This window comes from Colius striatus, chromosome 2, assembly GCF_028858725.1.
Source record: "Colius striatus isolate bColStr4 chromosome 2, bColStr4.1.hap1, whole genome shotgun sequence".
Lineage (NCBI taxonomy): Eukaryota > Metazoa > Chordata > Aves > Coliiformes > Coliidae > Colius > Colius striatus.
Genome location: NC_084760.1, coordinates 110,598,924 through 110,613,887, shown reverse-complemented (window position 1 = coordinate 110,613,887; position 14,964 = coordinate 110,598,924). Strand labels below are relative to the sequence as shown.

The 14,964-nt window shown below is 44.2% G+C and overlaps 1 protein-coding gene across 2 annotated transcripts in view; it reads right to left on the bottom strand.

The window, feature by feature from the left end:
• SLC8A1 (solute carrier family 8 member A1) overlaps positions 1–14,654 on the bottom strand; it is a 136,544-nt gene extending 121,890 nt beyond the window's left edge. For both annotated transcript variants that reach the window (XM_061990394.1, XM_061990395.1), the window contains exon 1: positions 14,599–14,654. In XM_061990394.1, the coding sequence (XP_061846378.1) occupies positions 14,599–14,651 (53 nt within the window). In that variant the 5' untranslated portion in view covers positions 14,652–14,654. The remainder of the gene's footprint in view (positions 1–14,598) is intronic.
• Between the last annotated feature and the right edge of the window lie 310 nt (positions 14,655–14,964).

Sequence of the window (14,964 nt, the reverse complement as noted above, 5' to 3'; positions counted from 1 at the left end):
TTGTTCTCAGCCAAGTTAGCTGAAATGGTAGCTGTAACAGCGTAGAGCTCTCTGCATGGGCTGTGAAATCTGTTGGATAAGCTGAGCAAATGCTCCTGTGTTCTGCCTGGTGCTCCAGGCAAAAATGCAACAAGATTGCTCGTGTCCTGACAGCAAGTTTGTCATGCTGTGGACACATCCATGCTTCTTCACAACTGCAGCCTGCACTGTGCTGGGAGAGGCAGCTGTTTGCTCCAGCTCCCTTCCCTTCCTGTCTCTCTCTGCAAATCATGAAAGTGAACAGCTATCACTGCAAATGCGCTTACAACCAGTGATTAGTAGTCTGAAAATCATGGACATGTTCATGCCAATGCTAACGAATGGTTCACTCACTCATTCATTCATTCGTGCACACCCACAGCTCGTTCTGATAGCAGCCTGCATCTCTCTGCAGTTGCTGGAAGAGGTTTCTGGGTATTGTTTACATAGGCAGAGCAGAAAGACAATTCCTCTCTGCAAAGAGTGAAGTTGGTGGACTGTGTAGCCTCAAGCATGGGACAGAATGGTGTAGGCCAATTCTTTGCTCAAAGCCTTGTGAAAAAAGCCATCTCAGCTCCTGCACAACTCAGAGGAGGAGAATGCAAACCCTCAGGTCTTTCTTGCTTGAAAAACTCCTGCCTGTTTTTCAGGAATATTTTCCCTGTGAAAGAGACAAGTGCTCAAGGCAAGGTCAGTCTTCAGCTCAGCCACAGCATGCTTACCTCTGAGCAGCTGTCCTACCACCCTTTCTTGGCCTTGTCTGGAACTTCTCCTCAGTGGGATGCTCCGGTTTTTCTGAGTTCAGATAATGCTGGAGGGTAACCAGTGAGTCCTCATTGGTTAGTTATCTTCAGTCATGGTTTTCCTTGAGTCCCTCAGGAGATGCCAGAAGCAGATGGGATGTCACCTCTGGCTTGCCATCCATCTGTCTTTGCTCCTCGCTGCAGACCTGAGCGTGCGCCCACTGAACCTTCTCTGCCTCTCATCTGCATGTTCTTGGCAGAGACCTGGAGATCCCTGAGGGTGGTGTTTCTAAAAAAGATGCTCAGAAACATAGTTTCCAACATTTTGAGCATTCACTTTCCTTGTCACCTTCAAGCCTGCCTTTGCTGTTGGGAGGATAAATGGAGCATTCAGACATGTGGCAGATGGAGTAGGACATGGCATTGAATAGGAAGGGCAATGTTGTGTGCTGGACCTCATACACTCATTTTTGAGCTCTCCAGGCAGTGCCTCCTTTGCTGTTTCCAAGTAGCTGGTACAATCTAAGTCCTGATGATCCCATGGAGGTCTGAGCACATGACAGTTGTCATTGCCAAGCCAGAGGTCTTGGATATGAAAGGTGTCTTCTACCCCTGGAAAAATGAGTGTAAAGACTATACCCCATGGAGAAGGCAGTGCTCAGTGGGATGTTTTGGCATGCCTGTGAAAAATTGGCAGTTTGCTCTCACTGCAATGCTTTGGGAGCCCACAGAGGTAACTGGAGAAATCACACTTGTGCTGCTTTCGAGTGTTCCCCCAAGCACTTGCTCTGTGCTGTGTTTTGTGCAGGTTTAAACAACAAATCATGAAGCACTAATTGATGAGCATAGCATGTAACAGCTTGGGAGAACATTTTCCTGGAAGAAGCATTGACTGGCCAAATTTTGCAGAGCATTGCTTGTGTGTGGCAGACACAAAAGCATATTTGCACTGGAAACCACCTGCTGTGTGGGGGTTGAAGGCAGAACTAGTTATAAGGGCTGGGCATGAATTTAGGGAGCTTGGAAATGGAGAGAGCTGTATGTATTTTGCAAACATCTAGTCCACAAAACAAGTCACACACTCTTCAAATTCTGCTTCAGAATCTCACTTTTCTTTCTCAAAAAAACCCTGCTTTCTGGTCATCAGGGATATACAGGAAAAGTTCAACACGTGTGAGAATAACTTCAGCGCTTGGGCTTAATGTAAGAGACATACAAGGCGCAAACTGTTTCCTTGCCCTTCTCAAAGAAGCAGGAACTCAAAGGCCTTCTGATAGCTGTCATTTGTCTCAGCACTAGTGTATGCTAATACTAGCATCTAGTTCCAACCCTCATTTCACTGGCAAAATCTAGTTCCTAGCCTAGGCAGCTGGAAAATGAGGGATCAGATATCCCCTGCTGAACTACCTGTCCCTAAGCATCTTCTCTCTGCCCATTCTACCACCCCCGACCACACCCCTGTAAAATGAAGCTTTGTTATAAAACTGCAGAATACATGAACTAAAAATGCAGATGCAAGGTTAACTAAACCACATTTCCCAGTGGAAATAATAGTTTAGGGATCCCACTGCCCCAGGACAAGTGGCAAGGGGCCATTGAACTGCAGTGTGCCAGCTCCAGAGCAGCACTACAATCAAGCAGTCACTAGCACTCTCCACTTCATGTTCCACCTCTTTTCACCACCATCCCAAGGCTGTGCTGGCCTTGAAAAAAATTGTCTGGAAAAAAATATTCCCCTAAATCCAGAATTTAAAAAGCAGCAAATGTTGTGTTCTCTGGATTTGCCTTCTGCTTTTGAAACCTTGTGGTCTGAGGTTTTCCAATTTACTTGGTAACCAGAAATAAGTTATAGAAGTAAGAGATATGAAACAGTAGTATGTAATCACATGACTCCAGGAGCTGGGACTTACAGAAAAAACAAAAGTACGAGAAGTGTCTGAGGGAGCTGAGGTTACTTTACCCTAGAGAAGAGGGGGCTGAAAGGAGACCTCATCACTCTTTACAACTACCTGACAGGAGGTTGTAGAAAGGTGGGAGTTGGTCTCTTCTCTCCAGTAATGAGTGATAGGATAAGATGAAAAGGCCTCAAGTTGCACCAGGGGAGGTTTAGATTGGAGATTAGAAAGAACTTTTTCACCAAGAGGGCTGTCAGACACTGTCCCAGGCTGCCCAGGTAGTGGTGGAGTCCCCATCCCTGGAGAGACTGAGGAGGCACATAGATGAGGTGCTGAGGGATATGGTTTAGGGATGGACTTGGTAGTGTGAGGTTAGTGGTTGGACTTGATGACCTTAAAGGTCTTTTCCAACCAAACAGATTCTAAGATTCTATATCATAATAATATGGCAATATCTGAGACCTGTGTCCTACAAACTGAGGACTGCGATGCTTCCTCAGCAGCTCTGGTGTCACAGGAGGCCATATCCCTCATCTGATGGGTGTGCAAGGTTCCTGCTGCTATCAGCGGGAGGCATGGGGGGAATCAGATGCAGTGCATGACTCTGGCTGCAGCCCCTGGGTGTGAAGGTAATTTGGCCTCCTTTGTGCCATCTGCTTGCCAGCCCTGGATATTTCAGGGAAAATAGACTTTTTTATTAAAAGCAAGAAGTGACTGACCTCAGCTGCATAAGGCACCTTATTTATATTTTATTTATGTATTTCAGAGCAAGGAAACTGCTGGACCACCTTGCAAAACCCAAGCCTGTTAGACAAGAGAATCTGAAATGACTTCTCTTAAAGGGAAACTTATCTTCACTCTAATGGGCTATAATCTATGCTATAGAAATCTTCCCTTACTCCTTGCTGCTTTGACTTTACCAACCTCTGCCTCAACTTTGCCTTGTTTCAACTCCAAGTGACCTTGCCTGGGTGAGTGTCCCTCCAGCACTGACCAGCTCTGCCACAGATTAGCCCCTGAGTCCCAAGGAACATGCTGTCTGCTGTTATCAGCATACAGCAGTCAATTTTAGGCCACAAGGACCCATGGGTCTGGGAGTTTCTGTGCTCCTCAGTCTTCCCCAAGGCACCTTGGCGAAGGCATGTGCCCTTGCTCCTGGCTGACTCTGTCCCTAGAACAGCTGAGGCAGCAGCACTGTTCTTACCCCAGTTCCCTTCTCTCCACACAGCTTAGATGCGAGTCCGATGGACAGGGACTGGACTCTCACTGGTGCACACAAGGACCTTGCTATTTAACCACAGTTTGCTCTGTTTGTACTTCTGAAGATCCACAGACCAAAAATGTTTGTTTTCTCTGTGCTGTATGCTCAAGCAGCAGTGAGCAGTAACCAATGCTGCATGTCCTAAACACACTAATTAAAGCTCTGCACGTAAAGAGAATTTAACCAAAAAAAGAGAGAGAAACATAGGAAAACCAGATTTAACTTAGAGATTATTTAATAGTTATGGGTTTGTTTTTTGCTGGTGGTTTTGGAGAAATCCACCATTTGTGATATCAGATTCTCCTTTCAAATTCCCTGTGCTGTCACGTGTCAGTGTGATCCCCTCCTGGAATTTCAAACACAGCCTGTTTGAAAGCTGCTCTGAGCTGAATGGCTTTTTCATGCCTTTCTGGATCGTGATGATGCTTTAAAATGATTGAAAATGCTCCTTTGCCACCTTCCTCATGATTAGAAATCCCTAAGTCTCTTATAAAAATCTTCTGCTCTTATGGGAAGGTGTTCCCAGGTTCTGGCAAAACTGTTCAGGTTCTGAGGCTGTATCCTTGTGTTTTGTATGTGCAGGGGGGACACAGATGCGTGTATGTGTGCAGATGTTTCCTGATGCAGATTGTGCAAGCTCTGATTTCTTCCCTCTGCATTTCTGCTTATTCAGATGAACTCCTGCTCTTTTGCGAGTGTTCTCGTCTCTTCAGCGGGTGAGACCATTTCCTGAGTGTAGCTGGCAGTCCAAAAACGTGGGCTGCTGTGGTGTCTGAAGAGCAGAGAGACAGGGCAGAGCGGGGACTGGGGGATTCCAGCATCCTCTGGCTGCTGCTGCACCTCCTGCTCTAGCAGTGCAGTGGTAGGTATGAAGGGAATGGCAGGGATGGGGTGGCATGACTGTTGGGAGAGCAGAGATCTGGCAGTAGAAACAGTCCACTCTTGTGTAAGCAGCTGTATGTTTAGCAGACTAGTGTCTTAGCAGGGTTTCCTCTTCCACTCAGCTCCCTTCCATATGAACCTCAGTCAGTAAGTAGGAGGCTTTCTGGCCCCTGTATCTCAAGACATCAGTGTGGTATTTTGGTATTTGTGTCAGTGCTGTTAGCACTATCTGGCATTTTACTTGACATCAGTAGACTCCAGAGTTAACAGCTGTATTTACAAGACCAGTGGCATCAAGAAGGCAGGCAACAGCTGCAGAGACACCAGGGGGAGGAAAACAGAGAAGTGAGAAGTCTAGAAGACATGATTCAAGACGAAACATTGCAGGACTATCAAGTTGAAGACATATATATCCTCTCAAATCTGAAAGAATAGATGTTTTCCACTCCTACTGTCAATAAGATATCAGGATGCTAAACGACTGGCAGGGAGAGTGAAGTTTGACATGAGGAAAAGCTTTCTATAGCCATAAGAGTAATGGTGTAGGCAGCTAGATTGTCTGCAGAAAGAAAGAACTCAGTGTCATGAAAGGTTTTAACATCAAGATAAGCAAACCTCTGTTGAGTTCAGATGAAGTGTAGGTGGCCTAGCTCTCAACATCATTTCAGCAGGAAGAGGTATCTGAGAAATGAACGATCAAGAGACATTCATCACATCATAAAAAGAAATCCACTGCTGTGGTTAGTAGGGTGAAAGAAAAGAAAACCTGCCTTTGGACAACGATTAGGTGTAGGAAAAGAGCCAGAGCACTGGAAATCGGGCCACGCTGGGAGAGCAGATCTAGGCAGCAATGCTCTCAAAGCTCATGCGATCTGTGAGCAGACTCACCTTGGTTCCAGGCTGGCAGCCAATTTCCTGGGCAGATGTGCCATTTAGCCAGTGAGACACTGGGGAAAAGAGATTGTTGGGTTTTGTCCTGTCAAGGTTTCCTCCAGGCTTATAATCATTAAACTCAGCAAATTCTTCCCTTAATTTATCGTGCTCAGCCATAAGGAACCTTGAAGCTTACCTAAATGCTCCCAAGCGCTGGCAGCACAGGAAAGCTTGTGCTGGAAACATTTGTCCTGCCATGGCAGTCCCTTTCACTTGCCCTGCTGGGAGCTTGTCCCACTGTGGACTGCAAGTTGAGGTACACAAATAGCCTGCCCTGACCAAACTGCAACACGAATAAGACAACAACACAAGGGCACACATGAGCACTTCTCATAGCAAAGACAAAATAATGTCTTTGGTTAACACCTGGCTATATACGATGCAACATATAGTAGGGCTATGATAAAAACCAGAACCTGTATATCACAAGAGTAATGTATATTCAGCTGATCATCTCTGATTAGTAGTTACACTACCTAGATAGCAGCTTGAAAAATGGTAGAAAAGAGAAACATTGCATATAACAAAAGCACAGTACCAGCCTAATTGCTGACTGAGGTAGAAATTACCAAGGCAACCATGTCATGAGTGCCAAATAAGTGTATAAAGCCAGAAAACCTGGGGTCAGTGAAGGAAAAGTAAATACAGGTGGATGGCTTGGCTGGGAGGAGGGGAACTTGGTAAAGAAGCAGAATTTGGAGAAAATAAATGAGGCAAAACCTGCATATAAGCAAGTAGCATATTCAGGATTGACTGGGGGCTGTTGATCAGCCCTGTGCTTAATTACGACCGATTGAAGCAGGACAATAAACCTGCTGTTTCCACTTTCTTGTGTCCAGCTTGCCTTCATGGTCAGGAGGGACTTGGTGTGCTTTGGGATTAATGAGAGCTGTCTCCCTGCTACTGGTGAGGAAACCCCTGAAGGGTATGTATTACCTAACCACATTGCCCTTCCCTTCCTTAACAGCCTGACTTTGTCTTCCTAGTCTCCATTTCTCCAGACTGACTCTACAGAGGATATTAAGTGTAGACATGGCACCACAGGAGTTCAGCAGCTGAGGACTAATACAGGGAACAACATGACAAAAGAGCTATGCATGTGCTTGACTGTACCTGATGTCAATCGCTTCTGCCCCATTCAGCACACATTCAGCTCTTCAAAGAGCCCAACTCACCATAGTGGCTTCCTGGAGATGGTTTTGGGGTGAAAGAACTGGCTAAAGCGAAGCCTCTGAACAAGCTACAGGCACAAAAGAAAGGCCACATGTCAAATAAAATCCACTCCAAAGACAAGAAATGAAGATATAACTCAGATGAAGGCAGGGAGTTTGTGCTGGCAAAACATCAGCTTTACTAAGGTTAGAGTCTTCAAACTTGTCTTGTTCTGTAATTTTCTGTAGGCTGCATACATCAAGGCATGTTTCAAGATAATCAGACTGTCTGTTTCAAAGAGAAGAACATTACAATTGGGTATGTTTTTATCAACAGGGACAGAAAATGTCTAGAAAAGATGAGCAGTGGCACAGCTTGTAAGGCTCACAAACCTGTCCTGTTTTGTAGCATTCCTCTAGGTCTATGCAACAAAGCGTGCTAAAAATAGTCTGCCTAGTTATTTTTAAGGTAAGAACACAGAAATTAGGGGAAAAAGGCCAAAAGTTTTCTAGTGCATTATTGTGGAAGCATATCTTCAGGAAGTTTAATACACTGAGGCTCTTTCCAGGCACACATGAAGGTGCACCACACAAGGTGCACACCTAGACAGGCCTTGCCCCAGCCTCTGAAAACACAAGGACTGTCACTGAATTATGGATCCTTTGGTGATTTATAATGGAGTTTATCAAATGTCTAGAAGAGGACCAACAAATTTTCCTAAAATACTCAGGATTTGTCCTGAATCTTACCCAATGATTGGCTGCTGAATAGACAAATGATTGCCCACTAAGCAGATTTTCAATGGCAGGCAGTACAAACTGTTCTCTGATCTTAAAAAGTGGATCCTCTGTACACACTATTCTCCTCCATAAGATCACAGAGATCCTCATACACACTCACAGCAGAGAACCTTCATGATTTAACTCTTTTGTCTAGGTTAAGTTGGAAATGTGTGACACTTGAGGGGAAGGATGAGGTTTTCAGCAAGGCTCTAAAATGCTCTAAGTATCAGTTACTCTTGTTCTCAGAAAATCACTTCAGATCAACTCAAGGCAAAAGGTAAATCTCTCAGTTATCAAGAAAGATGCTTCTCAGAGCACCTCTTTTCCATAACCAGTGGCAAAAAGAATTAAAAAATTAGAGAATTTTTTTATGCTTTTGTTTTTCAAGCTGTGCTAAGGACTAGGCTCAGTACAGAACATGGCAGGGCCACGACTGCAGGACCTCACACAAGGGTCCACTGTGGTGCTGGAGCTTGTTGTGTTAAACCTTTGAGTAACGTAACCGAGGAGTGCAATGAGAACATCTTGTAGAGGTGAAAATCTCTTTTCTTGCAGTATTTTGCCCATGAATTAACACTACCAAGAATATTTGGAAAAACTGCTAGGTTTCCACAGAGCTTTGCCTCATCAGCAACTTGGAAAAACACACATAGGAGGTAAATGCTTAGAAGTTACACCTATATTATCCCCTCAGTCTGGATATGGCTTCTGTCTTGTGCCAAAGCATTGGTATACCATGTGGCTTACATCTGAAAGGTATCACAGCAGGCAGCAGAGCAGCAGTAAACATCACTATTCTGGACAACCAATAAAAATGGAGACTGACTTATCTAGCTAACGACAGGGCAATCCAGAACGTGTCTTGCTCCTGAACTTGGCATTTATCCTGGACAAGAGATGCTTCCAGAGCCTTGCTTCAAACAGCCATGCTCTGAAAGCAAGCTAAATCCGGGAGGTCATCTTGAAATAATAGTTGGAAGGCCAAAGTGAATTAACATGTAACGTGTTTTAAAGGAGCATATGGAATAAGTTACACCAGAGTAAAACAAACACTTGTCTCTCACATCCAGTGTTATTGTTAGCAACTTATTCGACAGCGTGTACTTCTCAGCAGCGACAATGACTCACTAAATAACAGGATAATACCATGGAGCACTAGCATGTTGTGGTCTGTGGCCACAGCAAGGGTTTACTTTCACTGTGTACATGTTGGCAGTCTCAACATGTTAGCAGCAAATCCAAATGTTTATTGCTGCTTCTAGGGTAGAAACACTAGATCTCTGCTGGAAGCCTTTCTGTAAGCCAAAAAAAAAGATAACATGGGGTATTTCTAATATCACACTTGCCAAACTACAGCAAAAACAATGAGCTAGATGCTGGGAAAGTAGATGTCACCTTGGTTTTGCTTCCATGTTCCAGTGAATGGATATGGTGACTGCTGATGTTGGGAATCAGCATGGGAGGGGGCTGTTTCAAAGAGAGAGGCTCCATATTCCGACAATAGAGCCTAAACCTTGGTGCATGAGTGATACTGTTGGAAGCAGGCATCAAAGCAAGCTGATTTGGAAGGGTGAAGAGGTTGTAGGGCATGGTCCATCAAGCCCTAGGCACACGCAGAAAGCCTGAGAGTGGTCAGAGCTGCTCTCAGGTCAAGCACATTGCCTTAGCTGTTTCAGGACCCTTCAGGCTTCTGCCTGAGACCTCACATGCTGAAGCCCTGCCCAAACCACTGTGGGCCAGGCCCCTTCATCACCTCCACTAAGCTCACGTCCTGTCCTTTGCTTCCTAATACTTGTTGAACATTACAGATGGAACTCTGCACTTTGGTGAGATCTCCCTATAGCCCTGGAGGTCTAGTTGTCTGGAAAAGCATTTCCAGGTAGATTGCATCAAAGGATCCCAGCCCAGTGGGTTTGGTACTGCACAGCAGCCCAAGATGGTGGCAGGCCATTTGTCTCCTTGCACATTGCTGCCCAGGCAGTCGGCAGTGACCCATCCAGCTGACAAAGAGCCGACCACAACCCCATTCTGGCCGTGTTGCAACATAAGGGTGTCTGATATACCTCAAAGAAGAGAAGGAAGCAGAAAGGTAACATTTCCTGTGCAGAACTTTCCAACAAGGACTCAGGAAGCCTTGGTGGGGTAATAGAAAGGCTGCAACAGTTTTGCAGGACACTTTCCATGCATTGTTATTTTTCCATTTTCACATTTTTCTCTAGTTTCCTGCTTTTGCTTATGTAAGAGGGAAAGAACAGCCAATTTGGTGTTCCGATGAAAGGAAGGACAACTCTCAAGAAGAGCAGGAAATGGTGTGAGGTGGTGTCATGCAGGATTAGTCTGCAAGCTCCAGGCTATGCCATGGTCTGTGGGATAACCTGGGAAACATCCCAAGGACAAAACTTCTGGTGAAACTTATCCCGCACAGGCTCAACGAGAAAGCTCACAAATTGAAACCTGCATTTTATGTTAGCAACGTCAGAGTTCAGCATTCCAAGGATTTGGGAAAGATCCTAAAAACAAACATCCCAAGCTCAGGAGGAAGTTCAGCACTAAATATAAAAGAAGTCCAAATATGTTGAAGTATGGAAGTCAAAACAACTTCAGCCTCGCCCTGCAGTGACCCCATGCAATAAGAATACATTTATGATTAGATCACAGTGACGGCTGGAGTCCTAGATAAGAATAAACTGAGTTTTGAAGACCTCCAGATTTACTGTATTGTTGCTATGTTTTCCTCCCATGTGTTGCCAGAATAATACTGAGTTTCTTAAAGGATGAACTTCAAAATGAATGTCAACTAATAAATTGCCTGCTCTACCTGTTAAATTGGCAGAAGACACCATCACTGCTTAAAGCTGTCATGTGTTGGCACTTCCCATAGCAGCAGAGATCAGCAAATGGTGGTTCTGAAGAGTGAGGGCCACGGCTGGAGCCCATCTGAAGCACACTGGAACAGCAGCAGATCTTTGAAGTCACGTCCCTAGCCAGCCTGCTGGCACATCTTGATAAATGCTTGGGGAAAACACCCTGGGCACCTCTGGAACTGAGCTTTTTAGCTCAAGGGGCTTGCAACCCTGATATCAGATCATTTTTTCCTGCATTTGTGAAGAGGGTTTCTCCATTTGCTGAATTGGCTTGCCTGCAAACCCCAGCACCAGGATTCCTCCTGTGGGAGCGCAATTCAGCAATACCATGGTTCAGTTTGCTAGTGAGGTTCTGAGTACCTGAAAACTTTGTATCATCCAGAGCTATTTTATGAGGGCTACACTGCAACCTGGCATTAAAGGCAACCTGTATGATAGAATGGAAATTCTGGAGTAGTTCATGTCTGTAAATGACCAAAAATGACAGCTAGATTTAGACCAGCTGAGGCTATTGAGGGTTATTTATCCACATCTCCATGCTGTGCAGTTAGTTATTATACACATAATTTTTATAAAGAACATAAAGTTTGTGAGGTTGGATGGCCCAGAGTTTAACACAATGAAACAAAAATGGTAGCACAGCTTCTCTAAAACACAGGTTATTTTCACTTCTCATCTGAAGTTCTCCTCTTATTCTAAAGGATTATGGCCACGTGTATAGAAGATATCTGACATATTTGTGCTGCTACCCATGAGATTTTAAGCAGCAAGTGCCATGGTACATGCTGCAATATTTCCATGTGGTGCTTGCAGCCTGCAAACACAAACTTAGCCTGCAAACACAAACTTTTCCTAAAATGCCACTCCTTCTAGAAAACTGCTTGTCTTTGTGAGTCCTCAGGTGAAACTCTCCCCAGACAGATCATTGTCCTTTACCCAGAAAGAGGAGAGACAAGAATAGGAAGATGATGTTTTGGGGGCAAGAAAACTGCATATTGGTTTTTTTGGAACATCGTGTTCTTCAGGCCTTAATTCGTTGGGCAAACTAGATTTGAATTGGCAAATGGGTCTGCAGGTCTTTAGGCTGGGAACTGGCAGAGCCCTCACATGAAGCCCATTCTTCTAGAACATAGGCAATACAATGTACTTGGTCAAAGGACTGGATGAGTCTGTCAATGCGACTCCAGAATCTGCTCCAATCACTTGACTTACTAGAGAAAAGGCAGATATGATCTCCAAACTCCATCCTTCAGGAATCACAATAAAAAAATACTGAATTTGTCTGAAGGAGGAGAAAACACAATGGGCTTACTGCAAGCCAGAGCCAGTTTAAATCCTCACTGAGAGATTTCACGGTGTAGGTTTCCTCTGTGTGATTTATTTTGAGGATGCTCTCTTCTTGGGTGCACTATAAACTACAAACGTGGCCTTGCCTTCTCACAAGAAAGTCTGAATTGAGGAAAGAGTTGTGGATGTCAGGTGCAAAGACTTCTACCTGCCTGATGCCTGAAACCCAAGTGTGTTGGTGTTTTTTTGATAGCCACTAAAATTCAGGGGACACAAACCACCAGTGTGCCTAGAAGCCCTCTGTGCCTTGCACAAGAAAGAGAACATATTCTTATCTGCTACAAGTGGTGAGGGCAACTTTATCCTTGTGCACAGCTAGTAAGAATAAGGTCTGAGCTCAGCTTTGTCCTTGTTACCGACTCCCGGGTTTTGTGTTGCCCGAACTCAGCTCAGCAGCCTTACTCTTTCTGATTGTGAGAAAGAACAGAGCTCCCCCTTCCCCCTCTCCTCCCTGCACTCTGGCAAAGAGTGGTGCGTGGGAGGACCTCGTGGCGGATGCTCAGAGACTGCAGCACTCATAATGACTAGTCACTTATAAAAGACATGGTAGTGATACTATCGCTAATGCTTCCTATGACTGTGTATATTCACGTCTAGGGTCTCTGAATGAGATGCCATCAGCTTTGCACAAGGGACCAAACAAACACTAGCAATCCCCATGACTAATCAATAGTAAATATTAATAATAGCTACTACACTGATAATAACAGTAATAAACATTAGTGATAACGCAGCCCGCCTGAAAGTGCTTCTGAGAGAAGGAGGCAAGGAGGAGGGCATAAAGGATGGGCTACCCTGGGGCTGGGAACTCAGTGATGACTCCTGCCATCAGGACTTTGTCTACTGAGACAAAATGCCCCAGGCCCTGGGCCAAACGGGAAGATTAAATTAAAGAGGTCTCAGCTTTTCCAGCTCCATCCTGCCACCCTCTTCCTAACCTGCACACAGGAACTGTTGGATAAGACCTTTCTTGGAGATCATGCACATGAGCTACTATTTGTCTGGGGAAGAGGGAAGTGCATAGCCTTGAAGAAACACGGGAGAAACAAAAGAAAAAGAAGGAAAAATTAAGGAAAAGTTGTTCTTTATCAGCAGACTCACAGCAACTTATAAAACAGAACTACATCTAACAGAAAATAGAAGCAATCTGAGGAAGTGTGAAATGCAGAAGTGTTCTTTCATAGCAACAATGGCAAAAGGGTTTATTTGCTAATGACTCAATAGCAATTAAAAAGCCATCTACTGACCCTGGTCACTTAAAGATTAATTTCTGTGCTACTATTTCTGCAGACAAGTGATACGTATTTGAAAGGCACTCGTCAAAAAAAATCAGTTTGCCTGGCACGGAGAAATTTCAGCTGCAGCTTGAGTACTTTCTTTCAGCACTTGAGACGTCATCAGATAAAGAGAAGATTTGTACTTCAGTGAGTATGAAAACAAGGAATGTGGGAATGCCCATAGAAATGCTGGCTAAATAAGGGGAAGCGATGCCCATATGCACGGGTCCTCCCAACTGCAGACTCTACTATGAAGTTACAAGCAAACACTTCCATTATGTTCTTATGTAACGACAAGGGAAAGCATTTTCATTCATGAATGGAAATGTTTATGACATTTGTGGTCTAGTAATTTCCCTTTACAATCATCCTTCGTATCTCTGGAAATCTCCAATTTCACTCACAGTCCCAATATTATTTTCAGTTCTTTCTGTATAATTTCCCTTCACCTGCTCTAACATTTTTTTTCTAGTCTATTAACCATCTGAAAAATTAGAAAGCTTTACCTAGCACTTTGCAGTGGGAATATGAATACTGTTATTATAACACCCAAAAGCACATGAACAGTTCCACAAATGCCGTTCTGTAGCATTTAAGGAAAAAACTCACGTTTAACTGTACCGCTGCAAACCAACAAGATTTTAAGCCAAGGCTACAAAAAGCTTTTATTTTTGTGTTCTTTTTAACAAAACACTTCCGTGGAGAAAGCTTCTCTGCCAAGAGTATATTCTGCTTTTTTTGACAGTGTCCAGTTCACAGAACTAACACATTTCAGAGCTGGTTTGAAGGAGGGCTATTACTGCAGCGCTTTGGAAATCTCCACAATAGCACACAGCTGTTTTTTTGCTGGGGTCGACTTTCACAATACTGTAATGGCAGTTAAAACTGTACCAAAAATCCTTGCACAGGATGTAATCAACCTCAAATCTACAGAGAAACATTGAGAAACTGCCTTCAAGTGCCAAGAAAAACAACAGTCATTTACAACAAGCCCTTCCTAATGTCCAGTCAGCTCAACCCAAATGAGACATGTTTCTCAAAACGAAAGTAGGACAGACCAGGGAAGAAAAATCCCTTGACTATTTTTATCAATTTTTTGAAACGGAAGCACAAAAAGGCTCAGCCACTGGAAGCCACCACCGAACCCTCTCGTTCCTCTGCCCACTGCTGAAGCTCTAACATCAGTCAGCCTGTAAAGCCACTTCATGGGTGATAAAACGTTTGCTTTTCCAACATTTTTCTCTCACCACTTTCAGACACTCGGAAAATTTCTGTCCCTCCAGCGGCAAAGCTGTTATATGTCATGTTCCTTTCTCAGAGAGCTTAATCGCTATCCAGGTATTGGAGTCATCCCATAGCCCCAGATTTATGGCTTTTCTCAGGATGTCTGTCTACCCGAATCCCTAGGTGTTCCCAAGAAATGCTTGAATTGCTTTTCACTTACCCCAGCCGAGTCTCAGCCGTTGTGGGTAAAGCAGAATGGAAAAAAGCCCTCATATGATAGCGACTCTACATTTACCAGAAAGAAAGGAGCTGGGGTGCTTGTCCTTTAAGTGTCTCTAAAGATGGTTTGCATAGCTGGATCTCAGCTTATCTATGCTTTTCTGCTTTTGCTTCCATACATGGATCTGTTCCCAACAGTAACTTCAAGCTGTCGAAAAGAAGCTATCTGGCAGCTTTCAGCTTCATCTGACACATAAACGAGCGAAAATAAATAAATAATGAGCCTCTCTGCCCGCTCCTCCCGTTTTCCTCTTTTTTTTTTTAATTTCTACCTCAGAACACCTTTTCTTTTTCTCCTTCTCTTCAG